The 21,527-nt window shown below is 33.5% G+C and overlaps 2 protein-coding genes across 2 annotated transcripts; both read right to left on the bottom strand.

Annotated features, from left to right (window-relative positions):
* Positions 1–1,954: 1,954 nt before the first annotated feature.
* Positions 1,955–2,509, bottom strand: LOC147399646 (transcriptional regulator TAC1-like). Its single transcript, XM_086446542.1, has one exon. The coding sequence runs from the start codon at positions 2,507–2,509 to the stop codon at positions 1,955–1,957; it is 555 nt and encodes a 184-aa protein (XP_086302668.1).
* Positions 2,510–9,749: 7,240 nt separating this feature from the next.
* On the bottom strand, positions 9,750–11,881 carry LOC147399645 (putative transcriptional regulator RABBIT EARS). Its single transcript, XM_086446606.1, has one exon. The coding sequence runs from the start codon at positions 11,574–11,576 to the stop codon at positions 10,728–10,730; it is 849 nt and encodes a 282-aa protein (XP_086302732.1). The 5' UTR covers positions 11,577–11,881; the 3' UTR covers positions 9,750–10,727.
* Positions 11,882–21,527: the final 9,646 nt, after the last annotated feature.

Here is a 21,527-nt window from a genome sequence, read left to right as displayed (position 1 = left end):
TGATATCACATAAACTGCAAAGACCGCAGTAATCAAGGAGAAATCCTGAAATGAAGAAAATCATTGAAGATTCATCATATTTACCAAAGAAAAGAAACATGAGATGTCTATAAAAAAGAACTTAACTAATAAAATAATTCATCAATTCTCTTTAGATAGACTTGAATGTTGCATTATTTATAATCTATGTGGAACATTCGAATGGCATCTGAAACTCATATTTTGATTGTTAATTAATCAAATCTAAAAGTGTGAATTTTGTTTGGGTTTGATCCAAGGTTTTGAAAATGAGGGGCTACTACTGAACTCCCAATTATTTAAAATTAAAATTTAACAGAAAAAATAATCTTTTTTTCACTCTACATCCCTGTGGTATCAGAACATGTTTTTGGATGCCACAAGGTGTGCTCAAGGACCCTTGGTAAGATTTGAAATCTTACTAAGTTAGTAAGGAAAGTGTTTATTCTCTGATACTCATAGGTACATATTCAGTACTAATAATTCAATCTTTTGTAAACTCTGAAACTAACTCATCAACTAAAACCGATATTCCTAGGGCAACTAATATGAAAAACAAAAGGATTCCTACAATAGTGAACCTATATTAAGTAGGAATCTAGGCCATAGACATAAATTCAAAACTCTCACTGTTCTACTAACAGCATTAAATTAGTCCTACAATGCTTTTGAAATATTCCCTAATTTTGAATGAGACTTGATTGTTTTGATTGAGAGAGGATCCTTGAGAGTGATAATTTAGTAGGTAAAGATTCAGATCATGACATGGCATTAGAGTGATACCTTGATGATGTGGCATGAGATTGGGATGTCCCATGCATGAGATCATACATTAACATCCCATGTGCTTTGATAATTCTAAAGCAAAAGGCTAGCGTACATCAAGATTGAAGAATGCAGCTAATTTGTTATAATGATCTTAAAAGCTAATTAAAAGGACGTGTTCTATGAGAGTCTGTAATTAATTGAATTAAAAGATGTGAGAAGAACAATGAAGAAGAAAGACAATTAGGTGGAGGAGGATCACTTTGAAAAAACTTGATCATAAATATCACAAACTTGATGACTCTAATGGGTGTTATTCCTATTTCAAGCTAAAATCATGCTCAGTATCAGAAGGAAAGTGATTGGGCATATTCAAAGTAGGAAACATATCAAGGTCAATCAGAGTATCATGAAGATGTTGATTACAAATTAAATTCCAAGTGATTCTATGAAAGGATGTGAAATTAAAGATGAGCCCAATGTCTCTTAGAGTTCTGAGAAAACAAGCAACAAATAGAAAGAATACAAAATATACATGAAAAACTAAGCGTAAAAGAAGCTGATATAGTTGTTAATAATGAAGGAAGGTTTAGTAGTGGAAAAATAAATAAAATAAAACAGTAAAACAAAGAAAATAATAGCTACAACTCTAACCCTAGTTCTCTAACTTATATTTTTTCCATTGGAAAGGATTCTTCCATGAGTTCAATTAAATAATAGCTGGGCTTCCAGAGTAGCATTTATGTAGCCTCTTGTAATTGGCATGTAAACACTACACCTAAAACAATTTCATGAACAAGTTTCTAGCTCCATTAAAGCAATTAATCTACCAAATTAATAAGTAATTTAAATGTGTTTTCATTGTTACAATAGAGTTGCAAAAGCTCACTGAGACTGCAACCAAAAAAAAAAAATACAAATTGAACATCTTAAACATTGGTATCCCCTCTAAACTAAATCAATAACAAATAATAGGTTAATCAATCTTCATCTTTGTACACAATTGTTACACTGTGAAAGCTAACTATACAATACCTATATTTTGATCTTTGCTAGGAAAAATATATCATAACTGAACAAGGTGTCAAGAAGAAGAAAACCAAAGAGGACATAAAGATCTCACTATATATATATAAAAAATAGGGTCCAAACCAGTTAACCAAATCCAAATTCAGAAGAATTCTACGGCACCCGTAATCGATGTATTACATGGCTCAGGCCCCAATCGAAGTTCGAGGTCCAACTCCACCCCAGACGAACTTTGGCTCGACTGCATCATGATCTCTTCACACCCACCACCGCTACTGCTTGATTTTCGATCTTCACTGCTTGACGGTCTCTCAACAAATAACGGAAGCTGTCGGAGCTGTCCGACATGGTTGTCATCACTAGAAATGGCATCATCTTCACTAGGAATATTCCATGGCCACTTAATGTTGCACCTTCTGTCTTCACTAGACTCCAATTCCAGTTTGTTATAATCGGGAAAGGGAGGAGGATACGAGGGATTGTTCTTATTTATGGTATCTAAAGAAGGTTTCTCATAAATTGAGGGTTGTTTGAACTTGGCCCTATCTCTTCTATGAATGTTCATGTGACCCCCCAGTGCTTGGGCATTAGTGAAGCCTCTCTTACAGAAGATGCACTCATATGTTCTAACATGGCTTGTAACATGGTCTTCTGTGGTCTTGCACACCTGGTTTGAACTTGGGGGATCAGTCTCCATTTTCAAGATACAATTACTTGAGAGAGAGAGAGAGAGAGAGAGAGAGAGAGAGAGAGAGAGCAAGTAGGGGTGGTCAACTGGTCGGTGGTGAGGATTTTTATTGAAGGTATTTTGAGATGGCCTGCTTATTGTTTTGATTAATGGCCATTTTACCCTCATACCAAAACCGGTAGAATATCATCTTATTAGGTTGAAGCTGTTAACAAGTTCAATTAAATAATGAGCATAAGGTATTTCTAAATCTATCTTTTTGTTTGATCTGAAGCAGATAAAACTTTTTACGGATTTGCACTATATAGTCATTGGTCAATGGGTACTTAACCCTAGGTCACATATCTTCCATGCGATGGAGAATGAGATGATATTCATTGGTCAATGGGTACTAACCCTAGGTCACTAGTTGTGCATTAATCGGAGAATTTAGATTAAATTAATATAATTTTTTTTCTTATTTTAATTTACCTCCTTGGATGATAATTGTATTGGAAAAATTTTCACCTCTACCTTGAGATTGAGAATGGCTTAAATCCATACCTGCAAAAACTCATGTCTAAGTATTGTGCAGTACCTTGAAATGAACCTCCAAGGCTTAAGTTAGATATGATCATTCTCAAAATATTTTAACCAGAATCAATCAATCTTTAAATTAACAACTTTACCATCATATCCTCATCTGTTTACTTTTATGGCATTTGTCTTCTATGTTTTATTTATTTTCTTATCGAACTTTATCACAATTTGTTTTCTAATTGAACTCAATCATGGTCTAAGCCTTTGATCACCGTCATAATTTTGATATTTGAACTTATATGTGCTTTGAACTCATTGTGATTCCTAGTCAAAGCTCAACATCTTGTGATCCTCTAGACTTTCGTAAGATCCTGATTATGGTCCTCAAGATGGTAGGAATCAAGATGAATCTAACGGTCATCCTAGTTCCCAATTTATGTCAACGGTGGTGATGCATCCCTCTCCCTCTTGTTAATAAAAATTTAGTAACCACCTTAAAACTTTGACCTTTTCTCAAGAAATTAAGAGCCACGATCTTGTTGCCCTTTCTAGATGTTGCAATATTGCATACTTTTCCAAGCCCCTTGACACATGAAAGTGGCCTATCACTTGGTGGACCGGCAAAAAATATAATTAACTTCATTGGTAATTCTCCAACAATTAGACATCAACAGTTTTACACCATGGGGCTAATAAACAACTCTAGGGTGGTTTATGTGTGATAAAATAATAATAATAATAAAATGCAAACCGTTTGAAGTCCTTCGGAGGAGTGGCCAATCCCAACTTTTTGGGATAAGGCTTCACCACATGAAAAAATGCTTAAATGCGACGTCAAGTTCCATTGAATTTGGTTAAATCTAAGTAAATTCAATGAATCCTAGCATTGAATTTAACCCATAATATTTATTCAATGATTACAATCCTAATTTGGATTTGACTTAGCAAGATTCTTCCAACGGACTTCTGTACTCAATTGAAAACATGAGTTATTCCATATTTTTTCTTTTTCAATATTTAATAGGATTTTTCTAACCTCAAATACATACAAAATTTTTTCTTCCCAGTGACTAATATAAGTTTTTAAAGAAATTATTCTCATTGGGAATATCCTAAGAGAGTATTAATTAACTCAACTAAGCCACTGATTTGATGGAGAAGCTCAAATGTTGTTTGAATATATAATATTTTCATAGTTGATTTGGTATCCCACCATTGTTATATCTTTAATTTTTTGGTATCTTTATCATCCATTGAGGGAGGGGGAAAGAAGGGTATTTTCGTCATATTTAGGTATTAATGACCAGCTTCTCGTGGGTTGGTTTATTTAATCCAATGTACTCCTTGAGTTACGGAAGCAGACTCGATCAACACGAAGCCATTTGGCACTATCTCTGTGTCGTGATCAAAGAGATCCTTCTCCTCACACAAAAACTGTTTTTCGATTGATTCCATTATAGCCCTTCAATCAACATTTCTTATTATATATATATATTTTCTGCCGCCCTCTCTGCGTTTGGTCCACAATTTTATAACACATTTTTCAGACTCAAATGAGGGTATTTTTGTACTTCTCTCTCGAGAGCTCTTTAGTCTTTTTTATCTTTCCATTTCAACCTGTCAAGGTGCCACCTGTAGTTGAATGCCAGCTGGCAAGTCAAGATGAGAAAAATGACACGTGGCAGCATAAGAGACGTAACGCCTCTAAGAGTTTGATTAAACTAAGGTACTTAGACGGTCAATTTGGGATCTTAGGTGTCATAACATGTAGACGACGTCGCACTCGATCCAAATTCCAAGTTAACATACTTATGATGGACCAATAGGAGACGTGACTTGTTGGTTAAGAAATGGTGGGATAACTTGTGACGATTACAAACGTAAGTACTTTTATCCTTCCACTGCATCTATCACCGTCCATCTTACGATTTGATGATGTTGATGTTTAATACTGTCATATTTTTCATACACAACCCTATATCTCCAACATACAATATTAATATGTAAACATTACAAGCTTCAGGGAATCATAAAGATTTATTTTCTCATGTTGATCCACAAAATTTATACCATGACATGTTACGATTCGATTCAATAAAATTATATGAGAATAATTCTAAAGTTACGTCATTGGACATTTGTTTCAAAATTTAGTTGACGTGTAGTTACGTTCAGAATCATAAATGTTTTTTCTCAAGACACGAGTGAAAACTAAAACAGTGTCCTATGGAGTCACTCGAGCATCACTAGTTGCATTAATACTTTCTAGTTATAATAGAATGAATAGAGTGTATTTTAAGAAGTGGAAAGGTGAAAAATAAAAATAAGCTTATCTAAAGATTTTTTTTTTTTTTTTTTAAGAAATAAAAAAAAAGGAAGATAAAAGAAGGATAGAAAATAAAGATGGATTTTAGAAAAACAATTAAAAATGAGAGAGAGAAAGAGAACCTCTAATGGAATTAATGGCTTCAATTGAATGGGCCATATGAGGTATTTTCAGGAGGACAACATTAAACCCTTCGTTGCTGTTAATAGGATTGTAACTTTCGGAATGAAACATTTTTCTTTCCTTTTTGTGAGGTGATTTGCATTAAAGGTGGGCCTGCACACAAGAAATCAGGTTGATTGGTGATATTTAGCCATTTGTTTGAACATTTTTCTCATATTTAGGGTCATGGGTGGGCTGCAAGCCTATATTAATTGTTTTACGTGGCTCCATTCGATCAAACCCCGAATAAAGATTTGTTGTCAAGAAAAAAGGGTGTTAAACTGATGGACCAATGTCACAATGCCACATGCAATGGACAGTGGACCGGGCCGTTTCTGGACTTTGCCCATTCCATAGACCATCTCCAAATAACTGAATCCAAGATCAAGGTTGATGGAACCAATCAAGAAAAAGAACAAGGTTGATGGTGAAAAATCAGATTAGCTGATATTGAACCTTCACGTATCACACTATTGGTTTCTTTGATTTATATTAAAGGAAATTATTATTTTATTATATTATGTCAGTGGATATGTGATCCCTCAGATAAAACTCAGCTCTAGATGTTGAGGTATAACTTTGGGGGTGGTGATATTACCACACCATTATAATATGAATTCACACCTTGTGTGATTTAATTATAAAAGGGCAATGATATTACCATATCATTGTGTAATGATATAAACACCATAAGTGATTCTATTATATGGTGCGAATTTACAATAATATCACTTAATTATATGATGTTTATTCATAACTTAATGGTATGGTAATATCACACCCCTTACAAAATCACACCATAAATAATGGGATTTATCACTTAATGGTGTGGTAATATCACAGTCTTATTTTTATAGTTTCCCTGGAAAGGAAAATATAATTTATTTTTTAAAAGAAGTAATAGATAGAAATACTGAAAGAAAAGATATTGAAATTGTTTAATTTAAAACAAATAAAACAGGCATGAAACTACACTGATTTCCAGATGTTATAGAAATATAATACCTTAATCTCTGGTAAAGTGGATCCAGAATAATGTTTGGCTTGAGGATGTTATGGTCAAGTGGAAAACTTCTATATACTTTTAAAAAAATATGGTAGGTAGTCATGTTCTTATTTAAATGTCATTCTCTTTCTATGACCTATGAACTTTTTCCCAGATTCTTTCATAGTCTCTCTTGCTCTTTACTCATAAATACTAATCTATAAAGACAAAGCGCTGTTCAATAATACCCGAGGGATTGGTTCAATGGCAATTTCAGACGGATAAGGAGTTAATGCGCATAGGTCGTGAGTTCGATACCTAGTATGAGCATCAATTCCACAAGGGCAACCCGCGAAGGTGCACCCTCACTTACATGGTGCATCCGTAGGTCATGAGTTCAATAGTATGAGCATCAATTCCTCGGGGGTCACCCGGGAGGAACGCACCCTCTCTTACCTAGTGCATGTGATGTGCGGGGCATTGCACGTTCCCCGTGACTAGTCCTTGGACAAGACCATGGTCTATGGACTGGGCAATGCCCAGATATTGGCCCGGTCCCCTGTCTAGCAGGATACCCGGTTATCAAAACAAAACAAAAAAAAAAGTTGTTTAAATAATTCTACTAGAAATGAGGTCATCAATAGCACCAAGAGACAACATAGACTCCATGATTACTTACATAAATATGCTTTCTGGAATGAAGATGTCGGTACCAAATATGTTTCACATTATATATTCACGTTTGTCAAGCTAGATCTTACACGCTACATGCTTTATGGATCTGTGTGAGAATTTTTCAATCCGGGATAATAGATCTGGATTTCTGAACTTTGACACCCTTGCAAATACTCTGTTGGTCAGACTAGTTTCTCACATAATTGTTAATGGTGGCCCTCACTAATAAGATCATGAATGCATTGTAGTAAGGTGTATATTGATACACCCAATCATGGGTGCATTGAATAAGTTTTATAACTTGATTAGATTTATGATTAAATTATTCAATGTGTCGATGATCTAGTGTATCAATATACAACATAGTACAATGGATCTATGATCTATGCCGATACTCTTATCAATTACATGAAAAAGACATGCTCCCTTACCTTAAACATTCTTATTTGAACTAAGTAGACCGGTTGTCAAACCATCGAGTTCTAAGACTAGTGGACCAAGGTACTAAAGGCATTGGTGTTTAGTCGCCCTTTTTCGTAGCTTTCTAAGGGCCAAAATAATACTCTTTCATGAAATTAAGAAAGACCTTAAGTGTAGAAACAAACCAATGTGAGGACGAGAATTATTTTTGCTAAATGGGGATACTCAGCTTCATCTCATTTTACTTCTTAAATGTGGAGGATAATTTTTGTAAGGAACCAAGAGATGGCACGTGGCACCTAAGGATTTGAGTAAATCCTAGAAATCCAAACAAACTCATCTGAGGTCGAGCAGCAAAACAAGTTCGATTAACTCGTTCGAAACCTTAGCCATGGGTTGAATGCTCTGATGGTCGAGGGAAGACATTTGATCAAAGATTATGTGGTGTCGTAAAAAATAACTAGAATCTCTATTTGTGAAGGATCTTAGAAAAAAAAAAGAATTGAATAAAGAAAAGATCTTGAATTGATACATTCTTAATTAAGATACACTTGTCAAAATGGATAAGGATCAAATTGACAAACAGATGAAAAAAGATCCTAAGATTTTCCTCTACAAATATATGGATAGAAACACAAAAAGATTTTGTTTCCAACCTCCTATAATGTTATTCTGTCATTTTTTCTGCTTAGCTGACTTCAACGTCGGAGATAATGTATTGCAAACACCCAGAAACAGAAAAGGTGAAAATCTCAAACCATTAAAGCAAATCTTAAGGTAGTGCAAATTTTTACATCTACAATATTAAATTTATGGAATTTATCCCTATATAATATATTTCCTTCTTTGATTTTATGTGTGTACGTGTTTCCAATCACATTTTATTGACATAAGTAAATTGTCGATCGGACAAGTAACTTGATTAATTAGATGATGCATTGTATTTAACCATGACCTTTTTTTGAAGTGATCCTAGTATTTTCTCTTTGGGCTTGATCTTAGTTTTTCTATAGACTGAGTGTATTTGTGTGTGCCAACAAAATGTGAGTGGGTTTTAGTTTGCCGGTGATTCAATTATGCTGTGTGTAGGCAGGCACCAATATATGGTGTGTTAGCGTGTGTGTGTGAGTGAGAGAGAGAGAGAGAGAGAGAGAGAGAGAATCTACATGCCTAGCTATTTGTTGGTGTGCCTATGAGAGAAATCCCATGCAAATATTCCCTGAGTTGTCAAAACTTAAAAATAATAATAAAGAAAAATTAAAAACATCCGAACCAATTTCACCAATATATCGGAACCCCAAAATGCCCATTAAAAAAAGAAACCCACACCATCAAGAATAAGTCCTCATTCCCTACTGAATCCTATAATTCTTTTAAGAAGAGAGAAACGACATTTGATGGCCATGTGCACCACTGCCACTCCCTCTATAATCTCACTCAGTTCTCTGCACTCTTCAGACCTCACTAGCTGTTACTAACAAAACAAACCCAACTCCAACTCAACAACTCTAATCAAGACAAAACCTACCAATTCCCTTTTTTGCCCTTCTTAGTTCTTACACAAATGTGGCACTTTGTACAAACCAAAGCAAAGCATCTCACATGCCCTCTATTATCATCTCTTACATAACTCTCTCTCTCTCTCTCTCTCTCTCTCTATTCATATTAAACAAGCAAAATCCACATCTAGAACTCCCGAAATCGTTAAAACAATCTTCAGTTTTCACCTTTAATTAGAAATATTTGTTGGGTACAACTTGAATTCCTTCCACCTCGATTTACAGCTCATTCTCTGCAAACCCATTAAATCAAAAGCGATGTTTCATCGATTTTCCTTGTAAGGAAAAGTAGAAAAACAACACTATGAAAGATCCCCTTGTTTCCTGCAACAATTCAAGAACTGAACCTTCTGAATCAACTAGTAACTATAAGAGGACTACTAGGGTTAGGTTTTTTTAGATATTTTAGGGTTCTTCGTCCCGAGATGTAATAACTAATACTTACAGAAGAAGAAACAAAAGACGCGTAGATACCGCCATGAGTCGTGATGCAATTATATTCTCTTGTTATTAAAAAAGGGTTTTGTGGGTATTAATTAAATCGATTGATTCGGCGCAGTTGGTGGCGTTTTAAGAGGGTTTGAAGCGAGAAAAGTGGGGGAAGAGAATACAAGTTAATGGATTTATGTGGGAGATACTACACTACTGTTACAGATCAAAAAAGGGAATCGTTGTTGTGATGTATTCAACTTATATGTCGTTGGAATCAATCTTTAGGTGTTTTGTTGATTAGTTTAAACTCATACTGATCTGAAGAATGTCAGTAAGGTACTGAGTTGGAAAAAGTGAGAAAAAAGAATTGCTTCATAATGCTTCATGCAGTTTCAATCAGTTCTTTCGCCTCTTAAACACTAAGCACATGGTCATATGAGAAAACTGTTCATCTCTCTCTCTCTCTCTACCAGAAAACTGTACTTACTGTTTAAACTTTGGAGGACTTTCTTCTTGCACTTGTAAAAGTTTTGTCAAAGTTCAGCCTTCAGATTGTCGGAAAATGGTATTAGGTTTACAAAGAAAACACTAATTTAAATATAAGGGTGCAGAGATAATCAAACTCTCTATCTTAGTCTCCAATGATTGAAAAGGAGGTAGCAGGAAACCAATAGATATTATTGATGGAGAATATATAGAAGTACTAAGGATAGATATTGTGATATTGTGATAAGGCATCTCATCACATATCTTCAAGATTTCATTTACCATTAATCCTTTTTCTGTATTGGTACACCCAATGGGATTAATATAATCACATCTATAATCTCAATATAAAGCTCTTTTTCTATTTTCTCTATCAATTATATTTTATATTTATGAGTTTTAATGTAAACAAGATTAGATTGATCAATAAAATTAGGTGTAATATTTTCTGTTATGAAAGAGAGCATATCATTATCTGTTGTGATTTCAATATTTGTTACTACTACAATCTGCAAGCAAAAAGGAGAAGAAATTTGGACTCAATAAGAGTGTCCATGGCCATCAGAACAAAAGCTATTATAACAGAAAAACAAGATATAATTGAACAAAAAGATGTGGAAATATATGTTCATTCAATGAAAGCATCTCATGAGTTCTGCAATTCTACTTCACCTTAGGCCGATCACCGAGCCTGAGTTCAAGATCTAAGTCCTCCAGGGAGCTTGGGCCTAACCCAAGTACTTCCGATTGCAAATGATGTCTATCAACTATACTAGGTTTAGGGAAGAGATTCAAGGAAGTTGCATCAATTCTCCTTCTCTTTCTACAGATGCCCTCATCATTATCCGCTGATTCCATCTGCATATTTATACTCATAACCAAATTCAAGCCCACAGATGAATCAAGCTTATAATAGTCTACTTTCTCCCCAATTCCTCTATCATGTGCCTTCAAACTCTTCTCTCCTTCGAGCTTTGAATCAAAGGCGTCTGTGAGAACCCTAACAGCGATTGAGTCCAATTGTGATGACGGTGGGACCAGCGAAAGGGACTTCTTTTGCTGTTCTTGAACCATAGTGGAAGAATAGGACGGAGAGACCAAGGTATGTTCACTGTAATTCTCTTGGGTAGATGGAACTGAAACACTCAAAGGTGAAAGAGGTGTTGTAACAGTAACAATAGGGTTAGGCTTAGGCTTATAAGCATTATAAGCCAATGGGTTGTCATGATCTTGAATAATTTCATTGTTTGGACTTGGAGATTGCTTAAGCCTGGCTCTGTCCCTCCTGTGTACATTCATGTGACCACCTAAAGCTTGAGCAGACCTAAATTCCCTTCTACAAAAACTACATGAATAAGATCTTGGAGGCCATATACAACCTCCAAGAGGGCCAGATGAATCTTCTGCAAAGGCTTTTTCTTCCCACGTGTCGTTATAGGACGCCGAGGCTTGAACATGAGACCTCTCATTGAGTTTCCTTCTGGTCCACGTCCAATACCTAGCTTGCTCCATTGCACCAAGTGTTTGTGTGAGTGTGAGATTGACTCAACCAGATTGAAAGAAGAGATGGGGTTGTTTGTTATAAAGGGATGAGGTTCAGAGTTGGACCAAGAGGGATATATAGTTAGATGGAAAAGGGCATCTGTATGTGTATCCAAGTTGGAGACATGAAAGATACTTGAGAATCTTAGAGGAAGAGAAAGGACTCTGATGAAAAAGTCTCTTAGTTAACTCTGGGTTGTTGTTGTTGTTGTGGAAGGTGGAAGTGGTGGTGGGTGTTCCAGTTTGGCTGTTTTGTTGAAGCTACCTTCTTTTGGTTTTTAGTTGATTTGCTACACAGTGATCACTGTGAGAATCATTTTCTCCTTATTTATATTTTTTTGGGGTGGAGAAATGAATAATGCTGAAGTGACCTTAAGATTGTACCTCATATCGCACTTTCCTGACGTGGAAATGTGTAGAAACCATAGATGCTTATCATCAAGATACGAGTGAAAAAGCATCCATGGTTCCTACACGCTTCCACCTGAGGAAATTGCGATATGGGGTCAATCTTGAGGTCACTCTAGCCTGACTCGAAATTTTATCTTCTTCCAAAGTATTTGCCTATGGATAATGCTGAAGTGACATCAGGCTGGAATCTCATATCGCAATTCTTGATGTGAAAGTGTATGGAAATCATAAATGCTTTTCGTCGATATATGAGGGAGGTTCCAGAAGTGCGATATGAGGTTCCTTCTTGAGATCGCTCAGCACGACTCTTAGGCGGTGTTTGTTTGCGCTATTTTTCAGTGCTTATTGCTGAAAAAAATTAAATTCAGCACTTTTGTCAAAATAACGCGTTTGTTTACTCTATATTTTCAATGCTTATTGCTGAAAATAAGTGAAAAAAATTCAGCACTATTTTGATGCTGAAAAAAAGTGTTGAAGCGGTAAGTACTTCGCTTTTTTCAACACGGACAAGTATGCCCTTTGTTTTTTTGAGCATGGACAAGTATGCCATTATTCTTAAAAGGATATTACCTCTTATATCCCATGGATAAGTATATAAACACCCCACAAATTAATAAACCCACACCATAGCTAAATTATTTTGTCTTATATGGGTTAAAAGTTTTGGAATGAGTTAATTTTTGGTGAGGATGATCTCTATAATGAGGAGATCATCCTTACAAAAATCAGCACATCTTGAAACTTCTAATCCTATCAAAACAAGTTCAAGAACCGTAAATTGTCCCTTTTTTTTTTTTGAAAACTATTTTTGACGAGTTAGAAGTTTCAAAATAGACTGATTTTTGGTGAGGATGATCTCTAGACCATCCTCACTAAAAATTTGCTCATTCCAAAATTTTAACCCATATAAAACAAAACAAAAAATGGTTATAGTGTGAGTTGCCCTTATTAAATCATAGGGTGATTTTATAATTATACATCCTTCATTTCCATCGAAAATTATTCATCCAAAATTAAGTTCTTTTAAAGTTGATTTTAAATTTTGGTGACTTGTATGACATTATTATTTTTAATTTGAAATTTGTGAGCTTTTATAAATAGAAATTATTAATTATAAATTGAAGATTTGAGTATTATTTATTATTTAAAAATAAATTATATTTTAATTTTATAAGAAATAATATATTTTATTGTGTTTGATAATAAATAAGCATTTGAAACATGCAAACAATGTATAATATTATTGTAAGGGTAATAAAGACAATTTACCAGTTTCAGCAATGTGTAACAAACATGATTCAGCATCTAAACAAACAACTTTTTCAGCACTTAAATTCAGCGCTTAATGCTATTCAGCACTTATTTTTTTCAGTTTAACAAACAGCACTTTAGCCTATTAAATTCCCCACCTTATTAAGCATGAAAGAATAAGGATGATTTCGCCATACCCCTCCACGTTTTGGTTAATATTTTGAGTTACCCCACTGTGTTTTCAATCTAATGACAGGATACTTGACCTGGGTCTACTCTAATAGACTAATTTGAAAATGATCCAAATGCCTTACCTTCAATAACCATAAACCCTTGAATTGTCTTTCCAAAAAGATTCATCAGCTTATCGTATTCTCCAAGCTTAAGATTCTATCTACTTCAACTTCCAAACATTAATTTACAATCCTCTTAGAACTTGAGATTTTATCCACTTCAACTTTTGAAAGAAAATAACATGGTGTCCATTTCTACCTTAAGATTATATCCTCAAATATAATATAGGATTTTTGAAATATAAGATGATGGGATTTTGAATAAAAAATCAAGGGTTTTCTACTAGGACATAAGGTGAGTTTAAAAAGATGGATTGAAGATGAGGTTCAACAAATTAAAAGCAATTAGTGTTAGAACCCAATAATCATGTGGCCCAATTGACCTACATGTTTTTAATTTTTGACGTGCACAAGGATTCTACCAATTAAAAAAATGTCAATAATTAATGATAAATCCCAATAATATTAGAATTAAAAATACTCTTTAAGTTTTAGTAGAAAAACTTGATGGATAAGAATCCTACTAAAAGTAGATCTCTAAGCCCTCTATTCCATCAATTTAAGTATATCAGCACCCCATAATAGACACATGTATACACATAAAATATGAGAAGAGATTGGGTTCTGAATTATGGTGATCTCTATCAATCACTAGAACCCTAGCCGATCCAACATAGAGAGGAGTGAGAAGGTGAGTTTAAAAAATTAAACAACACGTGAAACAAAATTCACGACTTGGGGATTTGTGCACATCAAATCAGTGGCACGCAGATTACGAAAGGCACATCTCCAACTATATCTCGGATCACCGACTTAACTTATAGTACAAGATAATGTAAGAGAATATGATGTATGATACATTGTATCATTATCAATGTATCTCATCATAAAAGGAAGGTAGTAATGGAAAATAATATATGTAGCAATATCAATTAAGATATTCTACATTAGGAATATAATAAGTAGAATATTTATATATATTATTCTAGTTTTATATTGTGGTTGATGTAATCTCTATGAATACCCTATTATGGTTCGTGTAATATTCATCTAAGAATTCTCAATAAAATTTAGATTTCTACATGGCATCGGATCTCAACCTTCATTGAGCACATCGATCTTGGCTTGTCGTTTTTCGACGATGGTACCACTGCCATCATCGAACCTAAATCATTTTGTTTTCATTATTAGTATTTCTTTTTCAATAAAAATATCATTTTTCTCTATGTTTTTACAAACCTCCCTACTTTTCAAGTTAATCCTTCACGATCTCGATTTTTATTTTATCTATAATCTCTTTAATGAGAGTTTTTGTATTTAAACTGCACAATCTTTATTTATATGCTTATGGGAGATATCATGATAGATCTGATCTACGGCCACCTGTTTCAATAGACTAAAAAATGAGCGGAATGCGACAGTGATAGACTTCACAGACAGGCGGTGACCACCATCAAGCTTGATTGGACGTTTGCGGATATCCATCATCAAGTATTTCCTGATATTAAGAGAAATTATTCAATTAAACTAATTGCATACTCTTTATTCAAAAGACCATTACAATTAAGGGAGGATGTAAGAGAATATATTGCATAAGATACATTGTATCATTGTCAATGTATTTCATCACAAAAGGAAGGTAGTGATGGGAAACAATATATGTATCAATATCAATTAGGATATTCTACGTTAGGAATATAATAAAGTAGAATATTTATATATTATGTTAGTTTCCGTATCTTAATTGACGTAATATTTATAAATATCCTATAGAATGATATAAATCTTCCAATTTATTGTAGGGTTGAAGAGCTTTAAGATGATTAGTTTGGAGAAGAAAAATCGAGATTGTTCAATTATAGAAATGACTACAATTTGTTTGTGCCTCATCCTCTTTGAGGGTTAAAGTGGTAAAAGAGGGCAAATAATAAAGCTGGACGAGCATTGGACTAATAGGGTAAAAGAAAAATGATAATAAATTTGGAGACGTATTATTAAGAAGGGGGGGGGGGGGAGAGAGAGAGAAAAGGAAAGACATTGTTCATGGGGTATAATTTGTCCTTGAGATACATTGTTCATGGGTTATACATCTTGAGATAAAGGGAGTGGGACCTATCATTATATTTATTATATAGATTCTTTTATTATTCTTATATGATATCATATGTAAAAAATGACAGAATTCATAAATCGAAGCACAAAATTGATTAATTCCAAAAATGGTGTACTATTAAAATTATTTTTGAAAATGGTAAATTACCGTCTTTGGAAATAAGTTTTTTTTTACCAAATCTATAAAAATTAAAATGAACATTGTTTTGGTAATTTTTCATACCCGAAGTATCTTTTTCTTTCACTTTTTTTTTTTTTGAAATACTTTCCTTACTAGCATAGTAAGATTTTAAGCCTTACTAAAAGTCATTTTACTCATATGGATTACCACATCAGCAATCTGACACCACAACCCTCTTAATTCATAGAAAAACTCATATTCAAAAAATAGAAGTAAAAAACAATTTGTTTTGAACTTGATCCAAGCTTTTGAAAATGGACAACTAGTGAACTCCCAAACTTAAAATTAAAATTTGACGGTGAAAAATAAATTTTTATTCAAAGTTTATAGAATTTTGTCCTCTACAACCTTGAATCATCGAATCATGTTTTTGGATGCTGAAAGGTTGGCCCAAGGAATTTTCGTTTTTAGTATGATTTATTAATGGTGGCTACGCAGGTGGAGAAGAAAAAGAACAATGCTTCTTCTTAGGACCCCCTTGTGGCATCCAAAAACATGATCCGATGCTTCAAGGTTGTAAAGGATAAAATTCTATTGAATTTGAAAAAGGAATTCGGAAAAAAATTAGTTTTCACCGTTGAATTTTAATTTTAAGTTTATGAGTTCGCTAGTCGTCCATTTTCAAAAGCTTGGATCAAGCTAAAAAAAATTATTATTTTTTATTTTGGAATTGAGTTTTTCAATGAAATGTAGAGGGTTGTGGTGTCGAATTGAAGATGTGATAATCCATTTGAGCAAAACAACTCTTAGTAAGGCTTAAAATCTTACTGTGTTGGTAAGGAAAGTGTTTCAAAAAAAAAAAAAAAGAGAAAAGCGCATTATGGGTATGAAAAATTACCCGATTTGGTAAAAAATCCAAAAATAGTAATCTACCGTTTTTGGAATTAATTTAAACAGTGCACTGTTTTGAGTATTAATCAATTTTTGGTGCATGTTTTGGTAAATTAGCCTAAAAAATAGCAAATGCAATCTTAATTAGAAATAAATTCTCATTAGTCTTAAGTCTTATTTTGTGTTAATATAAAATTTTATTAATTGGATACAATTTTGGTGTGGCAATAGTAGTTATCTGCAATATTTATCCTATACGTTTCTGTTAAGGTGATAACGTATATCAAAATACACTTTATCACGTTACATTATATCTAATACTGTATCCATAACGGATTGAAATAGAGGGAGGACTTTCTTAGATGATCAAAAGTTTGAATCCATCTCCAAAAGGCCCGACCCACCCTTCAACAGACCCATACAAATGGTTATATGAAAACACCTGCCCTCAATCCACGGTTGAGATTTTCCTTTAAATCGAGGGTTGGGATGCAAGTGATTACCAAGAAAAATATATCCCTAAAAAAAGTATACTAATCCCTAAAAGTATAAACCAATCTCAAGGAAATCTGTATTTTTCCCCTTATCTTAACCGTTGGTTTGATGGAGTGTCTCTCCGTGGGTTGAGACTTGGAAAGTCCTATATTTAACGTCTGATTGATCGAAGGGTAGATGTCAGAGGAAAATGTCCATTGTTTTCTTATTATATCTTAATAGAAAATATATTTACAAAGCCACTACTACTGAAAAAAGGATAAATTCGACGCCAAGATCCATAATACATGGTGGTTGAAATTATATAACAAGAGGTGATCATATGTATCGAAGTGAGAAAAAAAAAATCAATGGAAATTAAGAAAGAAGGTTGCGAAATGTAGCTAGATTGTGGGAGTCATGGGGATGGGGGATAGGAGCTAGGAGCCTAGGACCATAGGATCCATCGGAGTCGACCATGGCTTTAATACGGTCATATAAATGATTTTTTTTTAATTATTATTGAATATGAATGAAATGTTTTTAATAAGGTATGCATAAGAAATAGTTAACAATCTTAATTAGAATTTAACTCTAACATGTTGTAATAGTATGTGAAACATGTCTTTGGCCGTAGAGTTGGCATACCATTTCTTTTTACATCTTACATATCAAAAACCTTCTCCTTCAAAGTATTTCTTTTAGTACACGGACCCCAAACTTAAGTAACATTTATTATTTACATACTTTCTTCACAATCTTAAAAAAAAAATGTTTCTATATCCTCTTTTTATAATAAATTCCCTCATCATGTGGATTTTACAATAGTACTATTTGATTTTGAACAATGAAGATACCCTTGATGGGTAGATAACAAATTTGAGAAATATCCATATAATGAAATTTTCTTATAGTGTCGGTTAGGACAAAAGACTCCTTATAATTTCTAAGTAAAAGTCTTGTGACACCACTCTTTTGGATTCATCACTTCAGGAATATTCTTCCTATTTATTGGCAGGCATATGCAGAGAAATTAACATGATTAAGACGATTAATTTGAATAATAAATTAAAATTAGTTTAATCAACATCAAAGATCAAGATAATCATAGAGATTACGCGATAAAAAAGGTTTAGAATTTTCAATCGGGCTGATATAGATAAATTCAAACACCACACTACCATAGATTTCCAAAAACTATATATATTATATAAATAGAGAAGGTCAAGATATGCATATTGCACTTTGATATGTCTTGTAAGTGTACCAAAATTTTATTGACGTGATCATCGAAATATAATTGTAAGATCAACAGAGCTAAAGTTCGATGGTTGAAATTGACCATTGAATTAAGAGGAAGGAGATTGAAGTTGGAAGAAATTCTTAATTGTAGACATTGAACTCGAAATGCATTGAAGGTCACAAATCAATCTAGATCTATATAGTAATTAAAATGTGTGGGCACGAGAACCAAATAACTTGATGGTAGGTCCAACGCTCCTCAAGAGGTTTTAATAAGGAGGCAGTTGTGCATGAAGACGAGATCAGACTAGGCAGGCTCTCTAGATTAATTAAATAAAAAGATTGATTTAAAATAATCCTCACTTATTGAGTGTGAGATTTGCTTGACTACAAACATCTCCATGCAAACGTTCAATCATTCTCTCTATTCTAACGACTTAGGGTTCAATAATATTAAACAAATATAAGCAAACATCTTTAACATCTCTACGTTTTGTCTACCTAGCGAACGTGCTTGGAATCCAAAGAGTCATGCCTTTCAACATCAGGTCATTAATCAAATATTCGGAGTCAATTTAAGCAAATAGTTAATGAGTTTGAGATCCAGTACTACAGCATGTAATTGGATAGCTTAATTGTACATTCGTTCAGCCCACCACTTCTTTCATCTAAATACAAATAGTAAAAATTCAAAACCTTATATTAGATTATTTTTTCATCATTATAAGTCTATCAGCGATTTAATAAATCAGAGTTGGATGAATAAAGTAGAGGTGTGCATCTTAAGTGTTATATAACAGATGCATACTAATCAAATTTATGTGTTTTATAAAATAGAATGTTGGATAGTCAAGAAGCATCATGCTAATAAATTGATCATAGAAGAGATAATAATATGGAGTTGAATTAATTAAAAACTTGGAGAAAAATTTTTAATTAAAAATAAAAGTATTTGAGCAAATATGTTGAAATAACTCTAATTAGCAACAAACTAAGAGAAATGGACTGAGGTGATTTGGACACGTTCAACGAAGACTAATTACAAACCCAATTAAAAAAAATACTCCAATTAAAAGTCATAAAATAACGAGAAGAAATCTTAAAATTTGTGGATGAAGATAGTAATCAAACATAAATATAAACTCAGTTTCAATAATTGAAGATGGTGACTCTAGATTGAGAAGAACAAGATACATTTAATTGACCTCGAAATTTTCACCTCTTTGGGATGAGTTTATTGTTGTAGTAGTAGTGATTCCAAGACCAACAAAAAAAATGAAATTTAATGTGTTGGTCAAAAATACCAACCAGGCTGATTTTCAATCGATAGGCCATCCAAATGAGAGTTAAACACATGTAAAAGCGGAACCTAAGCGTGTGATATTATGAAAAATGAAATAATAAAGGTAACACAATCGCAACAATAATACAAGGATTTACGTGATTCGACAATGTACCTACGTCCATGAAATAGAAAAAGAACAATCACTATTTTAGCATTAGCTTTACAGTCTTAGAAATCTCTATTTATATGATTGAGTTATCAAAAAATGTAAAACTCTCCAAAATAGAAATTCTTAAAAAAAATATTATGGGATTGCTCTTTTCATACCTCTTAAAAAATTCGGGTCAAGAGTTCCACCCCACAGTTCTACATAGCACAACAAAATACAAGACGTTTACACAACAAATATATGACATGAAAAGGAGATTTGGAGTTAGCTAATTACCCATCTCAGGGAGTACATTATCAAACATATGATGATATATAAAATGTTGAATCTATTGATTATATCTCTCTTTTATTTTATTTTCGTTTATAATATTAATTTTGGTGGTTAAAATGGGGTCTTCTACCTCATGATCTTGACATGGACCCGTACCCTATAGCCAGACCGATACGCCAACGACTCGTACACCCGAGTCAATAAGAGAGGCCCAATTTATGTTGTTTATATCATATAGATATTGTTATTGTCAAAATTTCTCATATTTATAAGATAATTAATTGAAATCACATATTAAATAAATTTGGTGGAAGATTTTCTTGTTGGCCAAATCTAATTGGTGGTGGGGTAAGGGCATACCATAAGGATGTTCACCACGCCAATGCGGTAAGAGCCGATGATCTCCTACCACAAGATAAGATGATTCATAAGCATAAGAAATGTGAGTGAATTTTTTATTCTCTGATCTTCAATCTTGTAATTGATCCTAGTTTTCGGATTTTTAGCTCCATTGCTTTGCAACAAAATTTTGTTGATCATGTCAGTGACTTACTTGACAGAATAACAAGGCTTCTTTTCATTGGAACTTTATACATTTTCCTTGATCTTTTTTGCAGTTTTTTGAAGATTCCTAATTGTATCTCATCATTTCTTGTCTATAGCATGTCCAAAGATTACAATATATGGTTCATTCAAAATGTCAAGAAGCTCTCTGTACATAGTGTCCGCATGTTGGTTTTAAAAAATTTGGGATCCAACTCAAAATCAATTGACAATGAGAGGCCATGAGTGCTTATTAGGAGAGAGACAAGCTAATGAGCGTCCAATGTGAGACTAAATTCAACATGCTCCCGCACGTGTAAATTGGACTAGAGGTCAAAGCACGTGAGGATATGAACTGAATGACGTGAAGAAGAAAAAGACTTGCTCTGATATCATAATAAATTCGGGGGTCGAATTCAAAAACAATTGACAATAAGTGAATTGGGCCAAGGCACGAGAAGATATGAAGTGACTGGCGTGGAAAAGAAAAAGGTTTGCTCTGATATGATGATAAATTTAGGGTTTGAAATAAAAATCAATTGACAATGAATGGAAAGACCTAGAAATTTAAAAAGAGAGGGACAAAGCAATGAGTGTCTGATGTGGGACAAAACTCAACATTCTAACTCTGATATCAAGATTTATATAATTGTCATGCCACACGTTAATGGGAATGTGTCAACACCATTTTGAGCTCCAGAACCTGATTCCTGATTTACTAGGATTATCCCATATAGGATAATTCTTGGGCCCTAATGTCAATATTTACGGTTTCCTTGAGAAGTTGTCGGTTATTGACTCCAGGAATTTTTATGTTCCTACAAGAATCATATAAAATTAAAGATTATACATTCTT

The sequence above is a fragment of the Akebia trifoliata genome, chromosome 6 (genome assembly GCF_017979445.1).
Source record: "Akebia trifoliata isolate Shusen 1 chromosome 6, ASM1797944v1, whole genome shotgun sequence".
Lineage (NCBI taxonomy): Eukaryota > Viridiplantae > Streptophyta > Magnoliopsida > Ranunculales > Lardizabalaceae > Akebia > Akebia trifoliata.
This window is presented reverse-complemented; position numbering and strand designations above follow the sequence as displayed.